This window comes from Pseudorca crassidens, chromosome 6 (genome assembly GCF_039906515.1).
Source record: "Pseudorca crassidens isolate mPseCra1 chromosome 6, mPseCra1.hap1, whole genome shotgun sequence".
Taxonomy (NCBI): Eukaryota; Metazoa; Chordata; class Mammalia; order Artiodactyla; family Delphinidae; genus Pseudorca; species Pseudorca crassidens.
Genome location: NC_090301.1, coordinates 18,281,427 through 18,307,699, shown reverse-complemented (window position 1 = coordinate 18,307,699; position 26,273 = coordinate 18,281,427). Strand labels below are relative to the sequence as shown.

The 26,273-nt window shown below is 54.2% G+C and overlaps 1 protein-coding gene across 2 annotated transcripts; it reads left to right on the top strand.

Annotated features, from left to right (window-relative positions):
• The first annotated feature begins 350 nt into the window (after positions 1-350).
• On the top strand, positions 351-14,479 carry STK11IP (serine/threonine kinase 11 interacting protein). 2 transcript variants are annotated; one of them, XM_067740446.1, is made up of 24 exons: positions 351-691; positions 2,765-2,970; positions 3,182-3,256; positions 3,535-3,630; positions 4,029-4,136; positions 4,262-4,333; positions 5,353-5,479; positions 5,710-5,813; positions 5,943-6,038; positions 6,291-6,332; positions 6,529-6,675; positions 6,853-6,937; positions 7,481-7,777; positions 7,950-8,155; positions 8,463-8,579; positions 8,678-8,855; positions 10,217-10,441; positions 10,536-10,639; positions 11,679-11,776; positions 11,869-12,047; positions 12,245-12,326; positions 12,530-12,600; positions 13,077-13,324; positions 14,075-14,479. In XM_067740446.1, exons 1-24 carry the CDS (start codon positions 631-633, stop codon positions 14,222-14,224), a joined length of 3,174 nt encoding a protein of 1,057 aa, XP_067596547.1. In that variant the 5' UTR covers positions 351-630; the 3' UTR covers positions 14,225-14,479. The 2 variants fall into 2 exon arrangements, 1 of the variants encoding a protein (XP_067596547.1); XR_010944234.1 differs by lacking the exons at positions 13,077-13,324; positions 14,075-14,479 and having other exon boundaries at positions 12,161-12,326; positions 12,530-12,597.
• The last annotated feature ends 11,794 nt before the right edge of the window (positions 14,480-26,273 follow it).

Genomic DNA, 26,273 nt, shown 5'->3' with positions numbered 1-26,273 from the left:
TTAATTGAAAAAGGAGTGTTCACGTTGGACGAGTCTTTTTCTTACTAACAGAAAATTCCTTTTCTCTAAACTCTGCTTCCCCACCCAGTCTGCAAACAAGGAGTCAGATTTTCCTCACTGGCTCGGAGGAGCACCGCCGAGCCCAGCGGGCGTCTCAGGACGTGCGGAGCCCACAGCTGGGTGCGGTCGACGGAGGCCCAACTTGCAGCAGTGTTCTGGGCTCAAGCAGCTGCCGCCGCAGAAGCCCCGCCCTCGCCAGAACCAGCGGGCACCGCCCCCCATCCGACACGTTCGCACGACTTAGGGCGTGGTTTCCGGCAGCGGAGGCCTGCTTTACGGCCGTCCCTCCCGCGCGCCTTTCTTCCGGGGCGGGACTTCCTGCCCATTATTGATAGGCGCCGGGCTGCAGAGCTGGTGGCAGGATTATACAGAAAGCTCAGTCTGGCTGGCCAGACCTCATGCTCCTTGAAAGGGCACCAAGGAGGAGCTCTTACTCGCCCTCTTTTTTGTTTGTTTTTCTCTCGGCGAGGCCTCGGTTTGCGCGGACGTCTTGGCCTTTTGGCACTACTACCCACCTGAAGCTCTTCCGCTTCCTCTTTGTTCAGGCTCCGCCCCCAGCGTCCTGTGGCCATGACTACCGCCCCGCGGGACTCCCTGGTGTGGAAGCTCGCTGGGCTGCTGCGTGAGTCCGGTGGGTAGACTTCTGGTTGGGCTGGGGCGAGATGGGGTACTTCCTACCTTCCAGAGACACGCCCCGTAAGAGTCGTGGGGTTACAGCTGTTTAGGGTTCCGAGGGTTTGGGTGTCGAAGAATTCATTTCTTTACTTCTCTGGGGTTTGTTCGTTCTGTTGTTCTTTGTCTTTGACAGTCTAGACCTTAGCCATCCTTCGAGGCCAAACTCCAGTGCCACTTCCTTCATGCGTTCTCTGATACTCTCAGAGGGAAGTGATGGTTACTTGGCCGTAAGCCCCTCGAGACCAAGGACTGGTCATAATCCTCGTTCTGTGGCAAAGCACTAAGTTTAGCATAATTAAAAGCACGAGATTTGAAGTCAGACCCACCTGGGTTGGAATCCCAAGTCTTTCAAACTTGACCAAATTGTTTAAGTTTTCTGAGCCTTACTTTTCCTCACCAGCAGAACGACATAATGATTGTACTTATCTTAAAGGTTGCTATGGGGATTAATTTTAATTCACATAAAGCATTTAGAACAACGATTGCATATATAGTAAGTGCTCAAAATTGGTAGTAATTATTATAATTTCTTTCCTCGGAGCCTGGGCACAGTGGAGCCATAGTCGTTGTTCAGTAATGGATGGCATTAGTTGTGGTAGAACAAGTCCTGGCTTTGAAATCAGATGGACAACTTCCTACCAGCTGTATGATCTCAATCGAGATTCTTCTTTTAAGTCCAATTTCCTTATTTGTAAGAGAGTGTTAGCAGTGCTTCTTAGGAGATTCTGATGACATTTAAATGAAGTAACATATGTCTGGCACATATTACTCAACGTTAGCTGCCTTCCATCACTCTGCACTCCTATTGATGGTATCTGTGGAATCTCTATAGCATTTTTACTTTCTGGCTTGTAGTATTAACTGTGCACATGTCTTATCTCTGCTTGTAGACTGGGAGGCTCTTTGAGGGTGGGGAGAATCCTTGAACCTTGTCTGTATCTCCTCAGTGTTTAGTACATAGAAAATCCTTCATACAAGGTTGTAGGATTTGATAATTCAGCAGAAATCTGACTTGGTTCCAGGGGTTAGGGCTGATGATGTGTGTGTGTGCGCGTGCACGCGTGCATGTGCAGGGACACAAGTGACTAAAGAGGTAGCAGGAGGGAGAGTGTGGCAATGATGGAATAGATTTGTATCTTGATTGGAGTGGTGGTTACGGGAATCTACATGTAGCAAAATAGCATAGATCTATATATACACATTGTACCAATGCCAATTTCCTGGTTTTGATATTGTACTCCATATAAAATATAACCATTGGGGATTAAATTTTAAAGGTATGAGGGACCTGTCTGTACTATTTCTGCAAAATCCTTCTAGTCAATCCTTATTTTTTCAAAAAACTTTAAAAAAATTCCCTTCGCCTACCCTGTAGTTGTACTTTTTTAGTTGCAGTAATGAATACCAAAGATGCCCTCAAGGATGAGAGTCTCATTGGAGAAAGCAGTTTTAACATGGAGAGCAATAACAATACCTTAGTGCTGTAGAGTGGTTATTTCCATGACATGCATTTTAGTGTTGTTTGAAAGTTTCTGTAAGTGTGCATGTTACTTTTGCAATCAGAAAAAAAATACAGACAAAGCAATCAACTTTAATGTAAAATGAGTGATTATGGGAAAAAGTTCAGCAGTGTTGTGTGTTGAGAAAGCTTCCGGGAGAGAAGGTACGTCTCAAGCTGGGCAGAGTGGAAGGGGGTGTGTCAGAAAATGAGGAAGCTGGGAACCAAGTCGACTGTATTTCCAGCACTGTGAGTAGGCCCGGCTCTTTTGAGCAGAAGGTGAAGGAATATTTAGAAAAGTTGGAGTCTTGTAGCGAAGCAGTCTGCTATATCAGGCTGAAAAGTTAGGAGTTTCTGAAGGTAGAGGGGAGCCGTTGAAGACTTTTGAGCAAGGAAGAGGTAAAAATTTGATCCTGTAGTGGAGGATCGACAGTACGGGTTGGAGTGGGTGTATGCTGGGGTCACAAGTCTTAGAATAAAAGGAAAGAGCCTTTTCTTATGTGCTCCTCCTGTCTGCCCCTCTCCCTGCAGGGGATGCAGTCCTGTCTGGCCGTAGCACCCTGAGCCTGCTCACTGCCGCACTGCAGCAGCTGAACCACGTATTTGAGCTGCACCTGGGGCCATGGGGCCCTGGCCAGACAGGCTTTGTGGCTCTGCCTTCCCACCCTGCCGACTCTCCCGTCATCCTCCAGCTTCAGTTCCTCTTCGACGTGCTGCAGAAAACACTTTCACTCAAGGTTCTGGGGTGGGAATGGGGTAGGATATACAAAAAGCCCAAAAGAGCAGTGGAGGCGGGGCTGGGGGTACGGCCTAAGTGCACGAAGTCTGCAGGGCCCGGATTCAGATGAGGTGAGAGCTGTGCTTGGCCGTGCTAGGGAAGAGAGGCCAAGGAAACGGACATGTGCTGGACCTCAGTGACCTGAGTGTTTTTTTTTGTTTTTTTTTAAGCTGGTCCATGTCCCAGGTCTTGGCCTCCCAGGGCCCATCAAAATCTTTCCATTCAAGTCCCTTCGGCAGCTGGAGGTATGGGGTGTTGGGGGATGTCGGTGCACAAAACCCAGCATGAGCAGCCATTTGGGGCAGAGAAAGAGATGTGGCCTCTTTTGGTGGGGTGTCGGGGGCAGACCTGAGTGTGCTGGTTGCTCTGCAGTGCTGTGCCACCCACTCTCATCCACTTAATGCTGCCCTGAACCATAGGTGGCTTCGTCATCTTTTCCTGCCTCCCTGTTGGGAGGCGGGGATGAGACCTCTGTCTTCTGTGAAGTTCAGTCTTCCTCCCTCCCTCCCTTCCCTTGCCCCAGCTCCGAGGTGTCCCCCTCCACTGCCTCCATGGCCTCCGTGCCATCTATTCCCAGCTGGAGACCCTGATTTGCAGCAGGAGCCTCCAGGCATTAGAGGTGAGGAGGGTGAGGGGTGAACGTGGATGCCTTGTCCTGAGAGATGTGGAGGACCAAGCTCTGGGGTTCCCCCTTCTCTGCAGCCTTCCCTGCCTCCTGCCTCCCACCTCCCTCTGGACCCAGTGTCCTTGCTTCTTCTGCTGTGTTCCTGCAGCACTCTGTGCCTGTCCGTATGTTTACAGTCACACTTAGCATATTGTATGCAATATCCTCATGTCTGCCTCCCCGCTCTGCCCACGGTGAACTCCTTGGGGACAGGGCCCTGGGCTTTCTTTAAGTCTTCATCTCCAGACTGAGTTCAGTGTATAAAGAGTGAATGAACGGCCGGCTGATAGAGCGTGGTCTTGGCATGGTAGGGAGGGGAGAGTGGAGGTAACAGCGCCTGCCTGCCTGCGCAGGAGCTCCTTTCAGCCTGCGGTGGGGACCTCTGCTCCGCCCTGCCCTGGCTGGCTCTGCTCTCTGCCGACTTCAGCTACAACACTCTGACTGCCTTGGACAGCTCCCTGGTGAGTGAGCCTCAGAAGGGGCTTTGGGGAGCTGGGGCACGACAGGGATGGGTCCTTAGGGAGGAGGGCCAGTTGGCTGCCTGGGGGCGTCCCATTTTCCACTTCCTTTCCCCATCCTCCCTCAGCGTCTCTTGTCAGCTCTGCGCTTCTTGAACCTGAGCCACAATCAGGTCCAGGACTGTGAGGGTTTCCTGATGGTGAGTAGGAACAGCCTGGCTGGCCCCAGCCACTGGGGCCTCTGATTGTTCCGCTCTGACCCTCTCTCCTGGACTCCTTTTGCTCCCACCTTGCCCTTGCCCTCGCCCCCAGGCCCCTAACCCCCTTGGAGCCACATTCTGGGAGGTGATACTGTTTGGAGGCACAGATTCCAGCATAAGACAAAGCAGTGTTCAAATCTCAACTCCTATCCCTGTGTGATTTGGGACAAATTAGTTAGTCTCTCAATTTTTTTATCTGTAAAGTGCACATCCTAGGAGTATCTACTTTTATTGTATTAAAATGATTGTGAACGGTATCTGATGTTACTTAGCCCAGTGCCTAGCTCAGAAAAGGGTAGCTTTCGTGGTGAGGATGAAGGACACTTCTCCCATGTCTCCCTGTTAGATAAAGCTGGATACTAGTTAAAATGGTAATAAACTATTTGTGATATTTGATTAGTAGTAAAACTATTTTAATCAGTAATAAGCTATTCAGCGTGAACTGAACTCAAGTTTGATTTGTGCATCGGTGGGCGTTCTCAGCGGAGAGTGAGCTAGTGGAAAGGGGGACGATGGGGACCTTGAGCAGATTCTCTCCTTGACCAAACTCTAGACGAGTTCCTCTGAAGTCAGGGAAGTGGAAATTTACAAAAAGCAGGAAACAGGCATTGGTCTGTGTGAAACCTGTCTGGTCTGCTAACTGGCACTTTTCGAAGTCCCATGGAGGCTGGGAGACCTGGGCCCTATCTTCAGGCATTGGCTGGAGCAAACTAAGTCCTTCTGGCAGCCTTGAGTTTTTCTGGGCAGCAGTGTAAGGGGACTGGAGTTGTCATTCTGGAGCTATCGGAAACTGGTAGATTTGTGCAAGCCTTAATGTGGAGGGAGGTGGGGGGGATGAAATCATTTGTGCTGACAGTCTTTATAGGCCAAGGTTGAGGCCTAGTTGAGAAGAGGGTTCAGAGGAGCCTGACTAGAGTTTGGTCAAGGAGAGAATCTTCCTCACCCCCACCCGCTCCCAGGACTTGTCTGAGCTCTGCCATCTGGACATCTCCTATAACCATCTGCGTCTGGTGCCGAGAATGGGACCCTCGGGGGCTGCTCTGGGGACCCTGATACTACGAGGCAATGAGCTCCAGAGCCTGCACGGTGAGTGGGGGAGATGGGGCGGCCAGGCTGTAGGGGAGGACAGGGCAGACGTGGAGGGGAACGGCGGCAGTGTGAGACTCAGGGCGGCCTGGGACCCGTGTGCCCCCAGGGCCTCTCATGCGGCCTTCGGGCAGGTCTGAGGTGCCTAGGCTGGCCTTTCTGCTGTGCCCCCCACCCCCTCCACTCTTGCTCACCCGCATGCCCCTCCTCCCCTCTCACCCCTGCCCCAGGCCTGGAGCAGCTGCGGAACCTGCGGCACCTGGATGTGGCCTACAACCTGCTGGAAAGACACAGGGAGCTGTCGCCACTGTGGCTGCTGGCTGAGCTCCGCAAGGTGAGGACCCAGGAGCTAGCTTTGCGCCCCTCCTTCCTTCCCTCCCTCGCCCCCATGCTGAGCCACTCAGCATCCCTCCTCACACGGGGGTGCCCGAGGCCTGCCTCAGCCTCCTCTTCCTGTCCCCAGCTCTGCCTGGAGGGGAACCCTTTGTGGTTCCACCCTGAGCACCGAGCGGCCACCGCCCGGTGCTTGTCGCCCCGTGCCAGGGACGCTGCTGCTGGGGTGAGTGGTCTTCCCGCGTCTGCTCTGCCTTCCCTTTCCTGCCCAGGCCTCCCCAGCCCCTGCACCCTCTTGCCTTTCCACCCCCATCCCTAGGCTAGGGACCAAGGCCTCGGACCCCCTGCCTATCATGCTGTTCCCCCTCGCCGACCCTGCTGGTGCTTACAGGGCTAGGAGGACCCCCAGCCCTGGCTTGGGGCTCCCCAGGGCGTGTGCTCCCCACCGACACTACCCTCCCCTTTTATCTTCACTCAGTTCCTTCTTGATGGGAAGGCCTTGTCACTGACTGATTTTCAGGTTCGTGTGGTGGGAATGATGGCGGGATCGACTTGGGAGGATGTGAAGGGAGGGCACTGGCTGAGGAAAATAGAGGGCTGTGCAGGAGGGGGCTGCCTGCTCAGCTGCAAGCGGGTCCCGTCTCTCAGCGAGCTCGGGCGGGACAGAGGTGCTCCCTGGCTCCGACCTCTTTCTCCTTCCTGTTGCCCCACGCCAGACCTCCCCATCCTCAGGCCTTGGCCCCATGGCCCCACCTCTGCCCCGGCCGGTGGGGAGTACCACAGAAACCTCCGGCGGCGCTGACTTGAGTGACAGCCCCTCGTCGGGGGGCGTTGTGGTCCAGCCCCCGGTTCGTAAGGTTAAGGTAAACGGTGTCCTAGGCTGCCTCGTGCCCGGGGTTGGGTGCCTCAATGGCGGCTCTGGTTAGCCAATGCACTGGGAGTAAGTAAGGGCTTATCCTTGCCTGTGGGTGTGTATCTTGGGCAGGTTGGGTGTCAGGCCCCTGGCTTTCATAGAATGTGGTCCCTCTACCCAACCTCAGAGCCGAGTCCGTGTGAGGCGGGCGAGTATCTCGGAACCCAGTGATACGGACCCGGAGCCCCGGACTCTGGACCCCTCCCCGGCTGGTGAGTTAGCCCCTCGCCAGCCCCCCGCCCCCGTCCAGCGCGCTCCAGTCTCTGGCTGGGAGGACTTTTAGTTTTGGTGGAGTGGAGCATCGTGAGGGGCCTCGTCGTTCTTCCTCTTTCCTTTTAGTCTGGGGAAGAGAGAAGAGACTGCTCCTGGGCAGCACTTATCAAAGGGTTTTTCAAAGAACACTGTTTTTGTTGGATGTCAGAGGTCAGGTGATGAAAGGATTCCGTGGCCCGATCAGTCTGGGAAAAGCTGTGTTAAACGAGAGTTAAGTAGTTTCTTCAGGATGCCTTAGGACCTTAAATGTGCTGCTCGGTCTGTCCAGTCTCCCAAAGCAGCAGGTGCTGCGTGCTTCTGAGTCACACGTGACCACGGTGTCCCACAGAAGGCGCTTTGGGCCGTGCTCCTTCTGACCTGGCTCTCCCCCTGCCGTCGCAGCCCCTTTTCCTTCACCCTGAGGGGCACGCTCAGAAGAGGCCGGGGCCGCCGGGGACTGTGGCGGTCTGGGCTCGCTAAGCTGCTCTCCCCCGCCTGCCCAGGGTGGTTTGTGCAGCAGCATCGGGAACTGGAGCTCATGAACAGCTTCCGGGACCGCTTTGGCCGTGACTGGCTGCAGTACAGGAATCACCTGCAGGCCTCCGGGACCCCTGCCCTAGGCACCCTGCGTCCGGGCACCCCGAGCCCAGAGACTGTATGCAGCCCTCCGCCCCCTGAGACGGAGTCTGCACAGGAAGAGGCAGAGGAGGTCGGGGTGGAGCCGGAGCCGCAGGAGGAAGAGGAGGGAGGGGAAGAGGAAGAGGAGGAGGAGGAGGGGCAGGAGCCACGCGGAGTGGAGGGTGAGTGCGCGGTGGGCGTGGAGGCTGGGGCCAGTGGTGGGGCGCGTCTGGGAGTTAGGAGACCCCAGGTGCGGGGTGGCTGACCCCTTGGGAATGGACGGCCACCCCACGGGGGGCAGAGTCTTGGCTGCCTGTCTCTCCTTACAGGGTCCCTCTCTTGGTCTCTCCTCAGTGGAGCTCTGCCACCCCATGTTGGTGTGTCCCCTGGAGGGGCCCGAGGGCTTGCGGGGCAGGGAATGCTTTCTCTGGGTCACTGCTGGCCACCTGTTTGAGGTGGAGCTCCAAGCAGCTCGAACCCTGGAACGGCTTGAGCTCCAGAGTCTCGAGGCAGCTGAGATAGAGGCTGAGACCCAGACCCAGAGCGAGCCGGTGCCCGAGGTGAGCGACGGGAGCCGGGCTTCTGGAAGCGGTGCTGGGCTTCTATGGGAGCCGGCTCTGACAGCATGGCGTCGGGCGCCAGGCACTGGGCGGCGTGCTTCCCACACTTTTTCTGAGCTTAGAGCCTCGGAGGGGCGCTGAGCGGGGCAAGGTGGGCCCCAGGCGGCCTGGGAGGCTGGGCTGAGGAGCAGAGCTTCTGGGCTGGAGCATGGCGGTCAGCAAAAGCATTTTGACGGAGTCCAGAGCTTTGTTTTCCTCCACGCTCTCAGTATAACCCTCATCCCTCCGACCCCCTCTTCCTGCGCAGGGCTCAGATCCACGCCCTGGGGGCCCCGTCCTCGTTCTCCGCTTCTCCTACATCTGCCCCGAGCGGCAGTTGCGTCGCTATGTGGTGCTGGAGCCAGATGCCCAGGCCGCTGTCCAGGTGACGGGGCCTGGCGTGGGGCCCAGGAGGCAGTGGGAAGTTGGAAGCCCGAGGGCTGGGGTCCTGCTCACGGCGCTGTTTGGCCTGCCCTGTTTCAGGAGCTGCTGGCTGTGTTGACCCCAGCAGCCACCTTGGGGAAGCATCAGCTTGGGGAGGCGAGGGACCCTCCCGGCGGCAGACTCCAGTGTCTGCGCTGTGGCCACGAGTTCAAGCCAGAGGAGCCCAGGTCGGGACTGGACGGTGAGGAAGGCTGGAGGCCTCTGTTCCGGAAGACAGGTACCAGCCCTGCCCTTGACCTCCCTACCCACGTGCCTCCTGCTGCTTCAGGGAAAATGGTTTTGAGGTGGGAGTGGGCAGGGGGAGCCCTAGGGCAGAAAGGAGCGGGGACCAACTTTTCTGCCTGGAGGAAAAATTAAAACCAAAAAAAGAAAGAAAAGAAATTACATCCTTTTTCCCCCTTTAAAGTCAGGAAATACTGTCTCTGTAACTGCTTAAACATACCCATTAATTTTTCATAACTTGGAGCCTTTCCCTCCTTCTTTTGACTAATATGTCAGAAACTACATAAAACCTCCTGAGCCCCCACTGCAGTGCTGGGTTGTCTTGCCGCTGGGTAGGATGCTGTGGGAGTTGGCTTAGACTGTCCTTCCCTGACTGACCTTGTGAGCTACTTGATACCCAGTAGTGCCTCGTGGCATCTCTTCACATCCTGTTCTCTAAGACGAGAGGTTTTTCCATTATAGACCAGTCAAAAGCCATGTCTTTGAAGACACTGAAGAAGAAAGAAGTATGTTTGGTAACACCTGCGTTTAAATGTATGATTTTTTTTTTTTTTTTTTTTTTTTTTGCGGTACGCGGGCCTCTCACTGCCGTGGCCTCTCCCACTGCGGAGCACAGGCTCAGCGGCCATGGCTCACAGGCGCAGTCTGCTCCGCGGCATGCGGGATCCTCCCGGACCGGGGCACGAACCCGTGTTCCCTGCATCGGCAGGCGGACTGTCAACCACTGCGCCACCAGGGATGCCCTCAGGAGAGTTTTGATACAACGTCAAAGGGTCTAGCACGTTCCCAGTGCGTTGTAGCTGCTCAAAGAATGTTTCCTTTCTCATCGCTGATCTGTGTCCTGGAATCTTTACCCGATTCCATTCCCTCGTCCTGACCACCTTCTAAGATAGATACCATCATCATCCCCGTCTCACAGATGAGGCACCAGGCACAGAACGCTTAGGTGGCTTGTCAGAGTTGCTTAGATGACAGCCTTCAAGTAATGGAGCCTGGAATCGGACCCTTATCTGTTGATTTGGGGCTTTCAGACATCAAGTGTATGCCCAGCCCAAGGCTGTGAGAGGGACCCAGAGCAAGGCTTGGCTGAGTTTGGCCCTCTCTGAGACAACCTGAGATGAGAAGGCAGGGTGTGTTGAGGTTGTGGGCCGAGGCTCCGGGCTTGCTCATCCCTCACTGGGGCGGGGAGCGATTGGTCAGCAGCCGCTCCTGCAGAGGGCATCAGGTGGGTTGGGAGTGCCTGGAGCTAGCATGTGAAGCTGGAGATGGGGGAGTGGGGAGGGAGTGCTGTGAGCACAGCAAGGGGGTGTGGTGCTGTGTGTGTGATTCACGGGACTGTGCCCATCCTCCCTCCAGAATCGCCTGCTGTGTGTCCAAACTGTGGCAGTGATCACGTGGTTCTCCTGTCCCCTGGAACCCCCAGTGGGAAACAGAGGCAGGGAGAGCAATCGCCGGCCCCCTCGCAGTCTCCGAGCCCCGTCCATGGCCCTCCTGGCCACAGTGCGTACGGCACCAGGGCCGGCAGTGCCCCATCTCAGGCACCGGCCTCCCGTGACTGCCACAGTTGGAGCCTCAGCCCCCGTGAGTCTAGGCGAACAGAGACGGGGATGTTCGGGGGAGGGGCACTGGAGCCAGGGTGGCCGGTGCAGGCTGACGGCCCACTGCTTGCCGCCAGCCCCTGAGCGCCGTGGCCTCCGCTCTGTGGACCACCGACTCCGGCTCTTCCTGGACGTTGAGGTGTTCACCGATGCCCAAGAGGAGTTCCAGTGCTGCCTCAAGGTCTGTGCCAGCCTGGCTCTGCCCTGTGGCCCCAACTGACCAGGGTTTCCGCCTGTTTCCACCACAGCAAAGTGTGTCCAGGCGGTTGTGCTGGAGCCTCCAGGTCTGGCTTCTGGTTTAAACTCCGGCAGCTGCTCTCAGTGTGGCTGTGAATATGTTTCTTGGTATTTGAGTCTCCGTTGTCTCCCCTCTACCACGGGGAGGATACTGCCTACCTCACGGGGTGTGGAGCACACGTGAGAGCCGATGTCTGCAGGCTGCCTGGTGCAGCCCCTGGCGCTTAGTAAATGGGGTCTCCAGCCGTTATTGTATATCCCCCACGCCATCAGACCCTCTCTGTGGAGCTCTGAGCCCTGCAGGACACTAAGGATCTAGAGTACATGGGTCTCGCCCTCCATCTTCTCCTCTGGTGTGAGGAGCAGTCAGTCATGACGCGGTGTGAAGGTGCTGGAATCAGACTCAGGCCGTAGAGGGGCATCTGACCCAGCCTGTGTGGGCCAGGGAAGCGTCCCCTTCCTGTGGTGGTGGCTAAACGAAGTCTTGAAGGATGAGTTACAGAGGAGGGAGGAAAAGAATGTTCTAGGACAAGGAAGCAGCAAATGCATGGAGGCCTGAGAGAGTAGCTAGTGGGGAGAACTGGCTGTGATTGGGACAGCCACAGGGTGGGGGTCCTGAGAGGAGTCTGAACAGGCAGGCAGGGGTCATGCAGGAGCATTGTCTTGTGTCGGCCACGGAGTTTGGACTTGACCCTGAGTCTTGCGGGAGCCACTGCAGGCCTTGGAAGCAGGGGAGCGGCAATTGGTTTTTTGTTTGGGCACAGTTGTTCTGTCAGAGGGTGGATTGGAGGGGGCGAGATGACAGGCAGGGAGACCTGCTGAGAGCCTGCCGTGGGTCTGAGTGCAGGCGGGGCTGTGGGATAGAGAGCAAGGCTGATGGAGAGCCTGGGATGGACGCGCAGGGTCACCGGTAGCTCGGCCCTCAGCCTGGCAGCCGCCTCTCTAGTTCTCTCTGTTTCACATCAACTTACTCTTCCCCTTAGGTGCCAGTGGTGTTGGCAGGGCACCCTGGGGAGTTTCTGTGTCTCGCGGTTGTGTCTGATCATAGGCTCTACGTGTTGAAGGTGACAGGGGAGATCCGGTGAGTGAGCGGGGCCATGGCCAGGGAGGGGTCCGTCCGGGGCCCCCATGCTCTCACTCATTCCTGCCGCTCTGCCCTCACTGTCTCCACAGCGGGCCTCCGGCTGGCTGGCTGCAGCTGACCCTGGCCATTCCCCTGCAGGATCTGAGTAGCATAGAGCTGGGCCTGGCAGGACAGAGCCTGCGGCTGGAGTGGGCGGCCGGGGCAGGTGGCTGTGTCCTGCTGCCCCGAGATGCCAGGCACTGCCGGGCCTTCCTGGAGGAGCTTACGGGTGAGAGAGGGAAGGGGGAGGAGGGAGGGTGGGGTGGGGGCCGAGGGCCACAGCGCCAGCTCTGGTGCCCGCAGCGGAGACAGCCAGGTAACGGGACCCATCCCTCTTGGAAGTTCCGCAGTGCAGAGGATGGGAAGGTGTTGAGAGGTTGGGATGGAGTCTTTGAGGGATCCCTGTCCCTGGCTGGCTCTGTCCAGATGTCTTGCAGTCTCTGCCCCCCACCCGGAGGAGCAGCGTCAGCGCCACGGAGGAGGAGGTGACCCCGAAGCATCGGCTCTGGTGAGTCGATAAGCAGGCTGAGGCCAGGCTGAGGCCCAGACGCTGCTCGTGGAGCACAGGCCCTCTCTCCACAAGCCCCTGGTCGGGCCCTGAGCGCCCATGCCTCCTGACCCGGGCCTGGCCTTCTCCCCACTCTACCCCGTCGTGGTACTTCCCATCCCCTGGCTGACTACTCCTTCCTGGGCCTGCCACCTTCTCCCCAGGCCGTTGCTAGAGACAGACCCTTCCTTGGAGCCTCTCCGGTTCTTCTATCTTCGGGCATTCCTGGTTGAAGGTGAGGCCACTGCCCCGGCCCCCCAGCCCCCCAGCGCCTCTCCGTGCCTTTGTAGCAATTCTCAGTGCTGGGATGTGGACTTCCCACCCAAATAACAGCCTTGGTGTTCCCTGCCCCTCTGGGAGGGGCCAGGAGGTGCCCTGGGGCGTCCGTGGCTCAGAGACCTTTGCTTCTGGGCCCAGATCGTCTGGGTCTGCTCCACCTCTTCCTTGTGGTGAAGACGAGAGCTGGTCCTTTCCGACGGGGAGGTGGGGTGGTCAGGCAGGTCCCCTTCGTCTTGGGCCTCAGCGGTCTTGGAGGCTGGAGAGCCCTGGCGTTTGGGAAAGGGGGGGCCTTGGCCCCCAGAGGCACAGGCCGCGTTGTGGCTGCCTCAGTGTGGTCACTCCTCTTCTGAGCAGCGCTGGGACGCTGCCCGGGGGGTCTGGGCTCTTCCATGGCCTTTTCCTCCAGGCCTCACCCTGCCTCTTTCCCTCCAGGGCCTTCTACCTGCCCTGTGTCCCTGTTGCTGACTCTGTCCACCCTGTACCTGTTAGAGGAGGACCCTATAGGGTCCCAGGCAGAGGCCCCTCTTCCAGCGGCATCGGGCGAAGCCTCTGAGAAGGCCCCACCCCCCGGGCCAGGTCCTTCAGTGCGTGTCAGGGAGCAGCAGGCACTCAGCAGCCTGAGCTCCGTGCTGCTGTATCGCGTGGCCCCAGAGCACCTGCGGCTGGTCTTCTACGACGAGGTGTGGGAGCGTGTGAGAGGGACAGGGGCAGTGTGTGTGCGTGTGTGTGTGCGCGTGTGTGTGTGTGCGCGCGTGTGTGTGTGTGCGCGCGTGTGTGTGTGTGTGTCGGGCTGTATGGAACTTACCACGGGCAGTCAAGGTAGGGGGGAACACAGAGGATTAGGGTGCAGGGAACCGGGAGGCTGTCACGGGGGGGTTGGACAGTAGGGAGGGAGGCAGTTGTAGGCAGCAGAAACACCCTGGACTTGAAGCCCAGCCTTGTGTCAGCTGGGAGGCCCTCCGGAAGCACCCGGCTACTTGGAGTTCGTGTCTGCTGGGGCCCGTGTGCCAGCCGTGTAATCTTTCAGCTTCCACGCGAGGAGGTACTACGATTATTAGTCCAGTGACAGTTGAGGACACTGAGGCTTGGGGATGTTAACCAACCTGCCCAGGTCACAAGTGGCAGAGCCAGGACTGAAGCCCAGGCAGTTCCTTGGAATTGACTCCAGAACTGATGATATTCTGGAAACAGGGAGGATTAAAGAAACCAGGTGGTAAATGCGAAAGCCCTTTTGGGGCCTTCAGTCAAGGCTGGTTGGGTTCTGTTTAAAAAACTCAGAGTCAGGATCTTTTATGGGGAGTGACACAGGCTTGGGGATGAGAAGAGGCCATGAACCAGGGAGGGGCAGTGGGTCCTCCTGAGGCCTTCCCTGCCTCCCCTGCTCTGGTGTGGCCCTTGTGAGTCTCACCTCACTACCGGTTGTCTGCCAGGTGTCCCGGCTGGAGAGCTTTTGGGCACTCCATGTTGTGTGTCCGGAGCAGCTGACGGCCCTGCTGGCCTGGATCCGGGAGCCCTGGGAGGAGTTGTTTTCCATCGGACTTCGAACTGTGACCCAAGAGGCTCTAGATCTTGGCCAGTGAGGCTGCCATGCTGGTCCCGCCCCCGGCCTCAGGAGCCACGGCTACAGATGTTCTCTCTCCAGACTCTGGCTGCGGACTTCTCTGGCCTTTGGGCACTGGTCAGCAAGGCCCCAAATGACCCAAAACTCAGGGGCAGGGTGAGAGGACTGGTCCAGCCTCCAGATGACCTGGCCCGAGGGAACGGGCTGAGTGGTCAGAAGGAGTGTTTCTCCTGCACTTTTTCTCAGGTATCAATAAAGTTGTTTCCATTCCGGATGCCATGGGTGCAGTTGGATGTGTCACTCGTGAGGCCTGCTGTTCCCCTACTACTTCTAACAGAAACTGCCCCGCCCATGGCTCTTCCCCAACGGACAGGCCAAGCAGCCTGTTTGAACTGTGAGACCCCATCTTCCAACCCTGCTTTTTGCCCCCTCTGATGGGATCCAGTAGGACTCCTACCTATGGGCACCAGTCCTCAGCCAGCAGCACCTGTCATGAGGCCTGGTGTGGAAATCACTGCCTAACAAAGAGCTGGGACACTCACATTGTCACTCTCCTGAGTTTCAGCTGGGAACTAACGAGACTCTCAGGCCATTGGCAGTGGGAGCTGAATACGAGTGCGACTGGGGAGCGGGTTCGTGGAGCCGGGCTGTGGAGGGAGGGCAGCCACCTGGTGGTTTCCGTTCCTGCCTTCTTGTCAGTACTGCCTCACTCAGCCCAGGGGCCTGGTTGGGTTGACCCCACTCCTCTCCCTGTGTCTCTGTGGCTGTGGTGATCGGTTCAGGAATTCCCCTGTGGCCCAGCTTGGCCTCTACCAAGGCCCAGTCCTGGCCTTTTGCTGGAGCAGCCGAGAAAGACGCAAGTTTCCCCCAGGAGGGCTGAGAGGACGAGCCTGCAGCTGCTGGCCCTGAGGGGAGGTGGAACCATGCCGAGACAGGGAGGCAGAGCTGAGAGGTGGGGCAAGCAAGGCCAAGTCTGGGTGGTGTCCGTGGAGTCCTTGGGTCCAGAGTGACCGCAGGCAGATAGCCCTGGAATTTTAGGTTATGTGAGCCAAAGGGGAGCCCCTCCTTTTTTCTGTTCGGCTTAAGCTATTTTGAGCCGAATATGAGCCGCTGAAGGGTCCGAACTACATACACCCCTATTCTGACTTGACCCAGCCTGAGTAGGGATCTGTTTCCTGCACCCAAGAATGAACACAAGGGGAGTAGTGGCTCCCACACGTTCGTGTAGAGAGGTCCTGGTAAAAGGGCTTGGGAAGGGAGCGTGGGGATTCCCGCGGAGCCCCAGAGCCTGGCTCTGGTTGAGTGTGTGTGTGGTTTTGAGAACTAATGGGTGGGCCTTATTTTGGGAGCAGGTACGTGCCAGGCACTGAGTTCAGTGTTGACAGTCTGCTCCACGCAGGGGTCCTGGGAGGTGGTGGCATCTTGTTACAGGTGAGGAAACTGAGGCCTAGAGGAGGTGGATGATTTGCCCAAGATCTCGTCAGTAAGGAGACCTGATGAGTCCAGGCTAATATAACTTCAAACCTGCGCTGTCAGCAAACCACTGGGCGCACTGCCTGCCCCTTCACTGCAGTGCGTGAGCCTCTGTGCCAGCCCCGCTTAGAGCGGGATCACTGCGCACTTTATCCTGCGCTGGGGCTCTCTGAATAACCGTACACTTGTCTAGGACGGGGAGGCCCAGATGCACCATATTTGAAGTTTTTCTTTCCTCCAGAGTGTGGTGAGATGTTAGGAGAAGTATTAATTCATGGGTGGTTTTCACCCCTCCCAGCTGACTGGAGAGAACAAGATGCTGGGTCTTGCAGTTTTAAGTGAAAGGGCTAAGCTGTAAGAAGAGATGTGAAAGGGACCTTAACTAGATAAGAGGTCTGGAGCGGGAGAGGGGAGGGTTTTTAGAGAAGAGCATTAGAGGCAGTGTCGGTGCAGCTCCCCTGACGTTGGGGGGCTCTCAGGGCGGCGGGCCCTGTGCCTTGCTCCCTGTTTGGAATTAGGAAGGACAGTGACCTGTCAGATACTCCCCAGGCCACCGGGGCAGATGGAGATATGGCAGTTGGGAAGGACCTGGAAGAATAGGGCTGGTGAATAAAAGCAAAAATAAATAAATGAGACCTAATTAAACTTAAAAGCTTTTGCACAGCAAAGGGAACCATAAACAAAATGAAAAGACAACTCTCAGAATGGGAGAAAATACTTGCAAACGAAGCAACCAACAAGGGATTAATCTCCAAAATATACAAACGGCTCATGCAGCTCAATATCAAAAAACAAACAACCCAATCCAAAAATGGGCAGAAAATCTAAATAGACATTTCTCCAAAGACATACAGTTGGCCAAAAAGCACATGAAAAGATGCTCAACATCACTAGTTATTAGAGAAATGCAAATCAGAACTACAATGAGGGGCTTCCCTGGTGGCGCAGTGGTTGAGAGTCCGCCTGCCGATGCAGGGGACACGGGTTCGTGCCCCGGTCCGGGAAGATCCCACATGCCGCGGAGCGGCTGGGCCTGTGAGCCGTGGCCGCTGAGCCTGCGCGCCCAGAGCCTGTGCTCCGCAACGGGAGAGGCCACAGCGAGAGGCCCGCGTACAGCAAAAAAAAAAAAAAAAACTACAATGAGGTATCACCTCACACTAGTCAGAATGGCCATCATCAAAAAAATCTACAAACAACAAATGCTGGAGAGGGTGTGGAGAAAAGGGAACCCTCCTACACTGTTGGTGGGAATGTAAATTGGTACAGCCACTATGGAGAACAGTATAGAGGGTCCTTAAAAAACTAAAAGTAGCGCTAACATATGATCCAGTAATCCCTCTGCTGGGCATATATCCAGAGAAGACCATGATTCGAAAAGATACAGGCACCCCAATGTTCACTGCAGCTCTATTTACAATAGCCAGGACATGGAAGCAACCTAAATGTCCATCAACAGATGAATGGATAAAGAAGATGTGGAACATATATACAGTGGAATATTACTCAGCCATAAAAAAGAACGAAATAATGCTATTTGCAGCAACATGGATGGACCTAGAGATTGTCATACTGAGTGAAGTAAGTCAGAGGAAGACAAATATCCTACCACTTTAATGTGGAATCTAAAAAAATGGTACAAATGAACTTATTTACAGAACAAATAAAGTCACAGGTGTAGAAAACAAACTTATGATTACCGGGGGGAAAGGGGTGGGGGGGATAAATTGGGCGATTGGGATTGACATATACACACTACTATATGTAAAATAGATAACTAATAAGGACCTGCTGTATAACACAGGGAACTCTACTCAATACTCTGTAATGGCCTATATGGGAAAAGGATCTAAAAAAGAGTGGATATATGTACATGTATCACGGATTCACTTTGCTGTACAGCAGAAAGTAACACAACACTGTAAATCAGCTATACTCCAATAAAAAGTAAAAAAAAAAAAAAACTGAGCAAGATCAAAAAAAAAAAATGAATAGGGCTGGTGACATTTGCTCAGACTTCTCTTGACTGGAGAAGGGAGGTGGCCCAGAAGATCCTGCAGGCCTGCAGTGGGGCCTGGAGATCAGCTGAGAGAGTGCTGCAGGGGTCACTTCAGGAGAGCGGGATAGGCCTGGCCCCCATGTGGGGAAGTGACCAAGTTAGACTTGAATTGATTGAGTTTAAATCACTGATTGGGCTGAGTTTATCAGAATGTTACCAGGCTGACTTTTCTGTCGGTTAGAAATGGGGACTCATCATGAAGATAAAGTTGAGTTTTAGAGGAAAAAGTTCTAGTTTTTTGCACACCTGAATTTGGGAGACCACTATGTTTCTGGAATTCCTATCTGTTACCTTTGGAAAGGTCAACACTGAGTGTTTGGAAGGTGTGGCCCTAGAGGGCAAGGGAAGTGGTTCTTTCACAGTGGTCTAGAGGGTGACTCCCTACCCCTGACTAGAGGCATTCAACTTAGGGTTCCCCAGGGAGGGATGTGTTCTGATAACTTAGGCCTCACTGTAAAGCTTTGTTTGGGGGAAGTCCAAGGCGGGGGGTGGCTCCTGGGACTGGGGGGTGGGGAGAAGACTTAAATCCTCCTGGGATCTTGTTCCACCCTTGACCCAGCCAGCCCTCTGCAAACCCTGGGCCCCGGCAGGATGGAACCGTGTGGGAAAGAATCAGTGCCACTGGAGGACAGTTAGCCTCAGGCCCTCCTCATGAAGGACTGAAAGTCCCATATCGAGGTCCCTGGATTCCAGGGAGGGAAAAGAACGGCTGGGCCCCAGCGGGGGAGAAGGCGTTAGGGTGTTTAGGGCCACTCTGAGCAGCTGTGCCTTTCCTGACCTCCATGTGGGTCGGCTTTGTTCTTCTCCTGAAGCATGTGCATTACATACTCATTCATAAACCCAGGGAATGGATGCATTTATTCATTCCTTCACTCCACAGAGATTAATAGGACACAGGCTCTATCGCAGAGTCCATTAGAGCATATGTCAGGGCCAAAGGTGTTCCCCAGTGGCTCATAAACTACTCCCTCGAAACAACTACATTCTCTGGGCCAGGACTGCAGGGAGGATGTGGTGGGGCCAGTATTTGAGGCTCCGTTAGAGATTTATAGAGGAACACCCCTAAATACTGATGAAGGTAACAACCTAACAGCTGTGGCTTAGTGAGCCCTTACTGTGTTCCATGCATTGTTCAAAGCATCTGATCTTCTCAAGTGTTTCTCCTGTTCCTCTGGTTGTAAGATACAGAGCCAATAAGCTCAAGAAAAGAACCCTGAGTGTATAGACATGACCCAGACCTGGAAGGCTGGCGCTGAGGCCCCAGAGACAGGTTTTTCCTGTCTCTTGGAGCCAGCTGGTTTCTCTCTCCCATCCCCAGCAGGGCCCAGGTCTGATCTGGCCGGAGAATGGGGAGGAAATTGTGTGAATCTTGGAACTGGCCAGTTGGGAAAAGCTGGCTGGGGTGGAGGTTCTCTCAGCGACAAGCCTCCTGCTGCAGGGGTGGAGGGGCCCAGAAAGGATGGTGCAGAGTTTCAGGAAATAAGTTCACCTACTTCTGTTTTGTGCGGAGCTGGCCTGAATTTTTAATTGAAGCAAATTAAAACTTCCCAAAAATATTAGTCCACTTTCTTGGCAGTGTGCACACCCCCCTTCCCCATCAGTGATTTTGCACCATCTGCAAACAGAGCCTGTGCTGGTCCTGACAAAAGCCTTCCCCAGCCTCTGGCCCAGAGCTACCTTTCATGGAAGCCGGGCCCGTCAACAAGCACATTCCCAGAAGCCCCATCAGGTCATGGTCCGGATGGAGCAGAATAAGCTCCAGTCATTTTAGGGTCATCTGAAAAGCCGTGTGAGGCTGGGGGACTTGAAAGAGGAGCTTCTTCCATTTCCTTGTGCTTAAAATCTCTGGGCACATCTTTGTTTTCTGTAACAATTCAACGAAGTCCTCTGCGCCCTTTGTCCTGAGGACGCTCTTTGTTTGGTGAGCCAGAGGACAGAGGTGCTGGTGTTGCCTGCCGAGGTCATTACCACTCCTGGGAGCGTCTGACCTTTAGCTCTGCACCCCACCTGGAGGAGTTGCCGGGACACACCTCCTCCTCAGACCCTGCTACATTCTGAGAAACTGGGGCTGCTTTGCCACTGACACTTGTGCACAGACGTCAGTCTGCAGGACTTGCCTTACACACCCTGGACTGACACCGGAGATCGATTTGTCCGCTCAGTCTGGCCTTTCCCCTCCAACGAGTGCCTATCGATTGCCTGTCTGGCCTTGGGCTTGCTGGCAGTGGAGGCCCAAGGCAGTGGAGGGAAAGGATTCACTCCCTGAAATTGCACATAACAACATATGTAGAAATAAGGTGGGAGGGGATAAAATATACATTCCTGTGTGCTCCTATTTGTGTAAATAAATTCTGGAGGGAATAAACAGATATCTGTGGTAGGGGATGAAGATGAGAACGAGGCAGAAGGGGGAGAGGGGTGGAATTGACTTTTATGTTTTATTTACTTTTTAGCTGAAAAGTATTTTAAAAAACTCTCAATGTGTTATGATTCAAAAATTATATTAAAAATTTATATGAAGCCCTGGGGGGCGGTCAGTGGCCCAACTGAGTGGTGTAAGCTGTGATTCCCAAGACTTTGGAAGAGGGGAACAGCTCAGCTTGAAGACCCATCCCTCTTTCTCAATGCGAGAGGGTCCATCTTTGCTGATGAATCATTTCATGAGGAGTGAGGGGTGACGCGCTTCTCTGTTGCCAAGATGCGGCGGTAGCTTCTAAGAAGACCCCGCCCAGATTGGTTGGCTGTGGCTGGAATTTCACGCGCCGCTCTGTGTGGCTGCTTTGCCCGTCTCTGGGTGCATGCGGCATTTTGCATCCGCCTAATCAAGAGCCAGTGTGTGTGATGGTCATATGGGAAAAGGCACAGGGGATTTAGACCCAAAAGATCCGGGATTATGGTTTAGTTTTGCATCTCACTATTTAACCACAAGCAAGCAACTTGCCCTTGCTGCTCTGTGGCTCCTTCGTCTACAGTGAGGAGAGGAGACTAATCAATATCTTATCCAGGTCACCAAATTGTTGAGTGCAGTGATGTACATGGAAGCACTATGTGAATCATAAAGCAGTAAATAAATGCTGTTTTTAAAAACCCTGCCTGGGGGCTTCTGTGGTGGCGCAGTGGTTGAGAGTCCGCCTGCCGATGCAGGGGACATGGGTTCGTGCCGCGGTCCGGGAAGATCCCACATGCTGCGGAGCGGCTGGGCCCGTGAGCCATGGCCGCTGAGCCCGCGCGTCCGGAGCCTGTGCTCCGCAACGGGAGAGGCCACAACAGCGAGAGGCCCGCGTACCGCAAAAAAAGAAAAAAAGAAAAAAACAAAAAAACGAAAAAACCCTGCCTGTTTGTTATTACAACCTGCTATGTTGCCTAGAAATGCCCTTTGTAAGCGGAGAGGGAAAGCCTGCATCTTCCTGCCTGTGTGTTTATGAGTGGCTATTTCTCCAGTGCGCTTCAGAGGGAACCTCAGACACTGCTGGGGACGTAAGCAGACCATGGCATGCTTTCTTCTTGGCCCATCCTCAGTCATTTGATCGTCTTGGACTCAGTGACTTCTATGCCCTCCACAAAAACATTCTTCAGTTTATTAGTTACTATAACTACTTGTGTACTCGCCTTCAATGCCACAGACATTACCGAGCTCCTAAAGTGTGCCAGGCTCTCTGTGAGAGGAGGGGGTGGGATATGAGGATGAACCAGACATGCTCTGGCTCTCAAGGAGGTGGAGGGAGTCCGTGGAGGGAGTGGGGGAAAAGCACCTTGGAGCTGGGTCATGAGGACAGGAAAGATTATGGAAAGAGACTATCATCCTAACAGCATTTTGGAGCATCTACTTTGTACTAATCATTTCATTGACATCAGTGCACTTGGTACAACCTTGAGGGAAAAGTGTGATCTCTAGTTTACAGGGGAGGAAGCTGAGACTCAGGTTAAGCAAGGTGATTCTCACCAAGGGGATGCTGGATCTCCAACGCCGGCCCTTCTTCTCTTTCTCTGAAACCTTATTGCCTCTTAGACCTTCCAGGGTGCCTACCCTCTAGTCCTTTTCAATCTGCCCCCTTGTGGCACCAGGTTCCAGGGATACCGCATCCTACCACCATCCAGACCCTCAGCACCCAGATACCTGTGCAGATGCCAACCTTTCCTGCCACGGGGCCTTTCCCGAGCTCAGCACCCGGGATGCTTCTCCTGCTTCCCCAACTCACCCCTCTTTGCATGGCTGATTCTTTCGTACCCTTCAGGTCTTAGCTTAATTGTCTCCTCTTTACAGAGCACGTTCTTAACTCTGCTACATGAATGTTCCCTGTAAATGGCGCTTGCTGCATGTCATCATTATGATTTATGTTTTTGCTTGTTTGTTGTCTGTAAGCTGCCCCAGGGCAGGGACCATGTCAGATTTTCTTCACTGATGTATACCCAACACCTGGAGTAGAGTGTAGAGTGAGTGTGTGGGTCTCAGTTTACACACTTGGGAGTGAAAGAAACATTACAAACATTTTCAAAACAACCTTTTAGGGCCTCCCTGGTGGCGTAGTGGTTGGGAGTCCGCCTGCCGATGCAGGGGACACAGGTTCGTGCCCCGGTCCGGGAGCATCCCGTGTGCCGCGGAGCAGCTGGGCCCGTGAGCCATGGCCACTGAGCCTGTGCGTCCGGAGCCTGTGCTCCACAGTGGGGGAGGCCACAACAGTGAGAGGCCCGTGTACCGCAAAAAAAAAAAAAAAAAAAAAAAAACCTTTTATTTCAAGCCCCCATTCCATGGGGTTGGCAGGACTCACTGACCTCCCCCCATCTCGGGGAACGGGGGGTAACCTCCTTCTGCTTTGCTGATCGGGGAGGGCAAAGGGTGGCTCCTCCACCCCTCCCTCCCCTCCCCAGTTTCTGGCCAAGACACTGAGGGTCTTGCTAACCTTTTCTTTTTCTTCCTCTGCGGGCCTCCCTGGGTTTCCTGAGACTTCGGCTCTGTATGAGCAAAAGGCAAAAAGGCTTGCTGGCTTTCCGTCCCACCCATTCCCCCCAAATGACAAAATCCAAAGCAGGCTAACTGTTTGGGCGGGGTTAGGGGAGAAGAAAGGACCTAGACTCATATGTCAAAATGTCACCCTAGCACAGATGAATCCATTCCTCTGGAGCTGAAAGGTGGGCTCCGCAGGGCGAGAGAAACTTCAAGGGCAGGCGGTGTTGTCCTGGGATTGGGTTTGTTTCAAAACTGAGTCCAGGCTTACTGATGGACACATGGATTATGACAGGATAAACCACTGCAGAGTAACAACAATAGTAAGTAAGAAGAATGACATTTATTGAGCACATATTCTGTGCCAAACTGGCATTTATATACGGTATCTCTAACTCCAGAGTCTAGGCTTTTTATCACAGCCACGTTACTTCTCTAGTAAAAATAAAATAAGGTCTTACTCACCATGAGGCCAGTCAACAGCATACGGCACTGGGTGCTCTCTTCTGGGAAACAGGGAGGAGGTACCGTTGGCAAGAAAGAATTCCAGGCCAGTCTCAGTGACAACCTGGGGCTACCTGAACCCACACCCTATCGTCTTCCAGAAACTCTTCAGCCTGCCAAGTTAGGATTATAATTGCAAAGATTGGTTCATTGGCCAAGGACTGTCAGAATCTACCCTGATGGAGTTAGATCTTGGATCTTTCTGTCTTCTTTGAATTGGCGTGGTTGGTATCTTCAGTTTGGCTGGAAGACTTACTGCGCTTTGAGATATAAGCCAACTTCTACTTATTTCAGGTGTGTACATTTCATCATTTTTCAAATCTCAAGTTACCTGAGGCTTTTGTGTCTCTGATTTGTAGTAATATTGAAACTAGCTTAGCGTTTATTGAGCACTTACTATGCGCCAGGCACTGGTCTGAGTGTTTCACACAGATGAACTCATGTCATCCTCTCAACAACTCTGTTCTTACTGCCATTTTGCAGATGGGGAATCTGAGGCCCATAGAGGGTGAATAACTTGCTCCAGGTCATGCAAGTATCAATGGCAGAGCTGGGCTAAGAACTTGTGCTGCTTGATCACTCCCCTATATGGCTTCTAGTAGCAAAGAGGAAGTCTCTTTAAAAAACTCATCCGCGGAGCGAGTGGTATATTTCAGTTTGTGCTCATGGCACGGAAAGTTTAACACTTGTGGGAAGGCACCAAGGCGTGGTGGGGGTGGGCACGGGGCGCTGTGGGTGTGCGGATAAACACGAGACATGAAGCCAGAAGCCCTTGGGTTCGGTCCTCCGTTATGCTGCCTATGAGCCTTGGACCTTGGCCAAGTCACTTAAACTTCCTGAGCCTCATTCTTCTCACCTGTCAAATGCGATTAAGATGCTCTACCTTAGGCTTCCCTGGTGTCGCAGTGGTTGAGAGTCCGCCTGCCGATGCAGGGGACATGGGTTCGTGCCCCGGTCCGGGAAGATCCCACATGCCGCGGAGCGGCTGGGCCCGTGAGCCATGGCCGCTGAGCCTGCGCGTCCGGAGCCTGTGCTCCACAAAGGGAGAGGCCACAACAGTGAGAGGCCCGCGTACCGCAAAAAAAAAAAAAAAAGATGCTCTACCTTAGAGGGTTGCTGTGAGCTCATGAGAATATGAATATTAAAGTGGCTTGTGCCGAAATTTAAGGTAATGAGATGATCATGGTTGTTATCTTTAGGACTGAAGGATGGAGTTGGTGAGGAATGACGTCGTAATAAGAGAGGCAGGGGTTACCCGGGCCTGCTAATAGGATATTATTCTCTCTCTTGCTCTCCCCCAGCTCCGTGACATTGGTACCATTAATGCCTGGTGCCTGTACAGCTCGTGCCCTGGGCTCAGACCCCGTTTCTCTGATTCTATCAGTCAGGACGCCGAGCTGCAAACGGCAGCTACTCTAAGCTGGAAAGGAATTTATTAAAGGGAATAGTGAATATTAGGTGGTAGTTTGGGGAGGAAGAGAGAGCTGGGAATAATGAGCAGCCACATCACCAGAGCCTCTGTCTCCTATCATTGGGCAACAAAACCTCCACCACACACACACACACACACACACACACACACACACACACACACACACACGACATGCATACAGAGTGGCCATCCTTTGTGCATGCAAGGAGCACTCTTTTGTCATAGGAATGAAGACCTCATCGGGCACTTTCCGCAGGGGACTGACAATTACAGATGCACAGTGAAAAAGCCTCCCGGATGCCAGCAGATCTGAGTGGGAATAACGAAGGCACACACTGCTATCTAATAGGATGAGTTGGTATGAAACAACTGGGGCCATCAGCATCTCTTTCTCCACCCTGGAAGGAGAGATGAGCATGGGTGTCTAGAGATCCTTTGAGGGGAGATTTCACTCCATCTCACTCCCCAGGGGTTAGGGGATAGAGGAAGGGGCTTGCAAAGCTAGAGATCAAAGCTGCTGACTGGGCATGGGGTGGGGGGACTCCCCAACTGGGAAGAGAATGGGACTCTGAGGACCCCAGGAAGACGAGGCTTGGGCTCAGGCTGTTTCCTGGGGAGGGTGGGGCCTCAGAGGGATGAGTCGGGTGGTAAGGCATCAATGTCCAGGACCCAGGCTGGCAAGACCCTCCCCAGGCTGTCTTGGTATTAAAGCAGGTGCTGTCCGACTTTACAGGCTAGAAGACAGGGACGGGGGCCATGAGCAGGACAAAGGTGTCAAAGGTAGACTGAAGGTCAGAGAGCCCTGGGAAAGGTTCCCAATCGGGGAACTCCAAGTCTCCTGTGTGTCTCTGAGCAAGGGCATGCCCTGCCGAAACGCTCAAGGTAGAGACTTGGAACCGCGTTACCTAGCTCAGAGCGATAAGGGATTGGGCCGTGTATTAGTGTGCTAGGGCTGCTGTAACAAAGGTCCACGAACAGAGCAGCCTAAACAACAGAAATCTGTTGTCTCACAGTTCTGGAGGCTGGAAGTCTGAGATCAAGATGCCAGCAGGGCCCTGTTCCCTCTGAAGGCCCAAGGGAAGGATCTGTTCCAAGCCTCTCTCTCAGCTTCTGGTAGTTCCTGGGCTTGTGGCAGCACAACTCCAATCTTCACATTGGTGTTCTCCCTGAGTATGTCTGTGTCCATATTTCCCCTTTTTAGAAGGACACCATTCATATTGGGAAAGGAGCCCACCCCACCCCACCCCAGTATGACCTCATTTCCAAATAAGGTCACCTTCGGAGGTACTGGGGGTTGGGATTTCAACCTATGAACTGGTGGCGTGTGTGTGTGTGTGTGTGTGTGTGTGTGTGTGTGTGTGTGTGTGTGTGGTGGAGAAGAACACACAATTCAACCCATAACAGATGGGTCTCACATCCTGAGTTTTGGGGCACAATTCACACACTCTACTTACACACAGCTGGCTCTCAGGTGGGCCTTATGGTTCATGCTCTGCACACCCTTTGAGACGGGGAGGCCGAGCACATCTCTTTCCCTGAAAGAGGCTTGGAGCGGTAAACGGCTGTGGCTGGGACATACACCCATGATGCCCTGTCAGCAGCCAGCTTCCCAGCTGTGACCATGGCAGGGTAACAAGGCTCCATGAATCTCTGTTGTG

What these genes read in the sequence shown, in the direction of transcription:
- STK11IP (XM_067740446.1), top strand. Translation starts at nt 631, where the DNA reads ATGACTACCGCCCCGCGGGACTCCCTGGTGTGGAAGCTCGCTGGGCTG. An exon ending in CTGCCTTGGACAGCTCCCTG is followed by an intron (nt 4,137 to 4,261) that starts GTGAGTGAGCCT and finishes ATCCTCCCTCAG; the next exon opens with CGTCTCTTGTCAGCTCTGCG. An exon ending in CTTCCTGGAGGAGCTTACGG is followed by an intron (nt 12,048 to 12,244) that starts GTGAGAGAGGGA and finishes GGCTCTGTCCAG; the next exon opens with ATGTCTTGCAGTCTCTGCCC.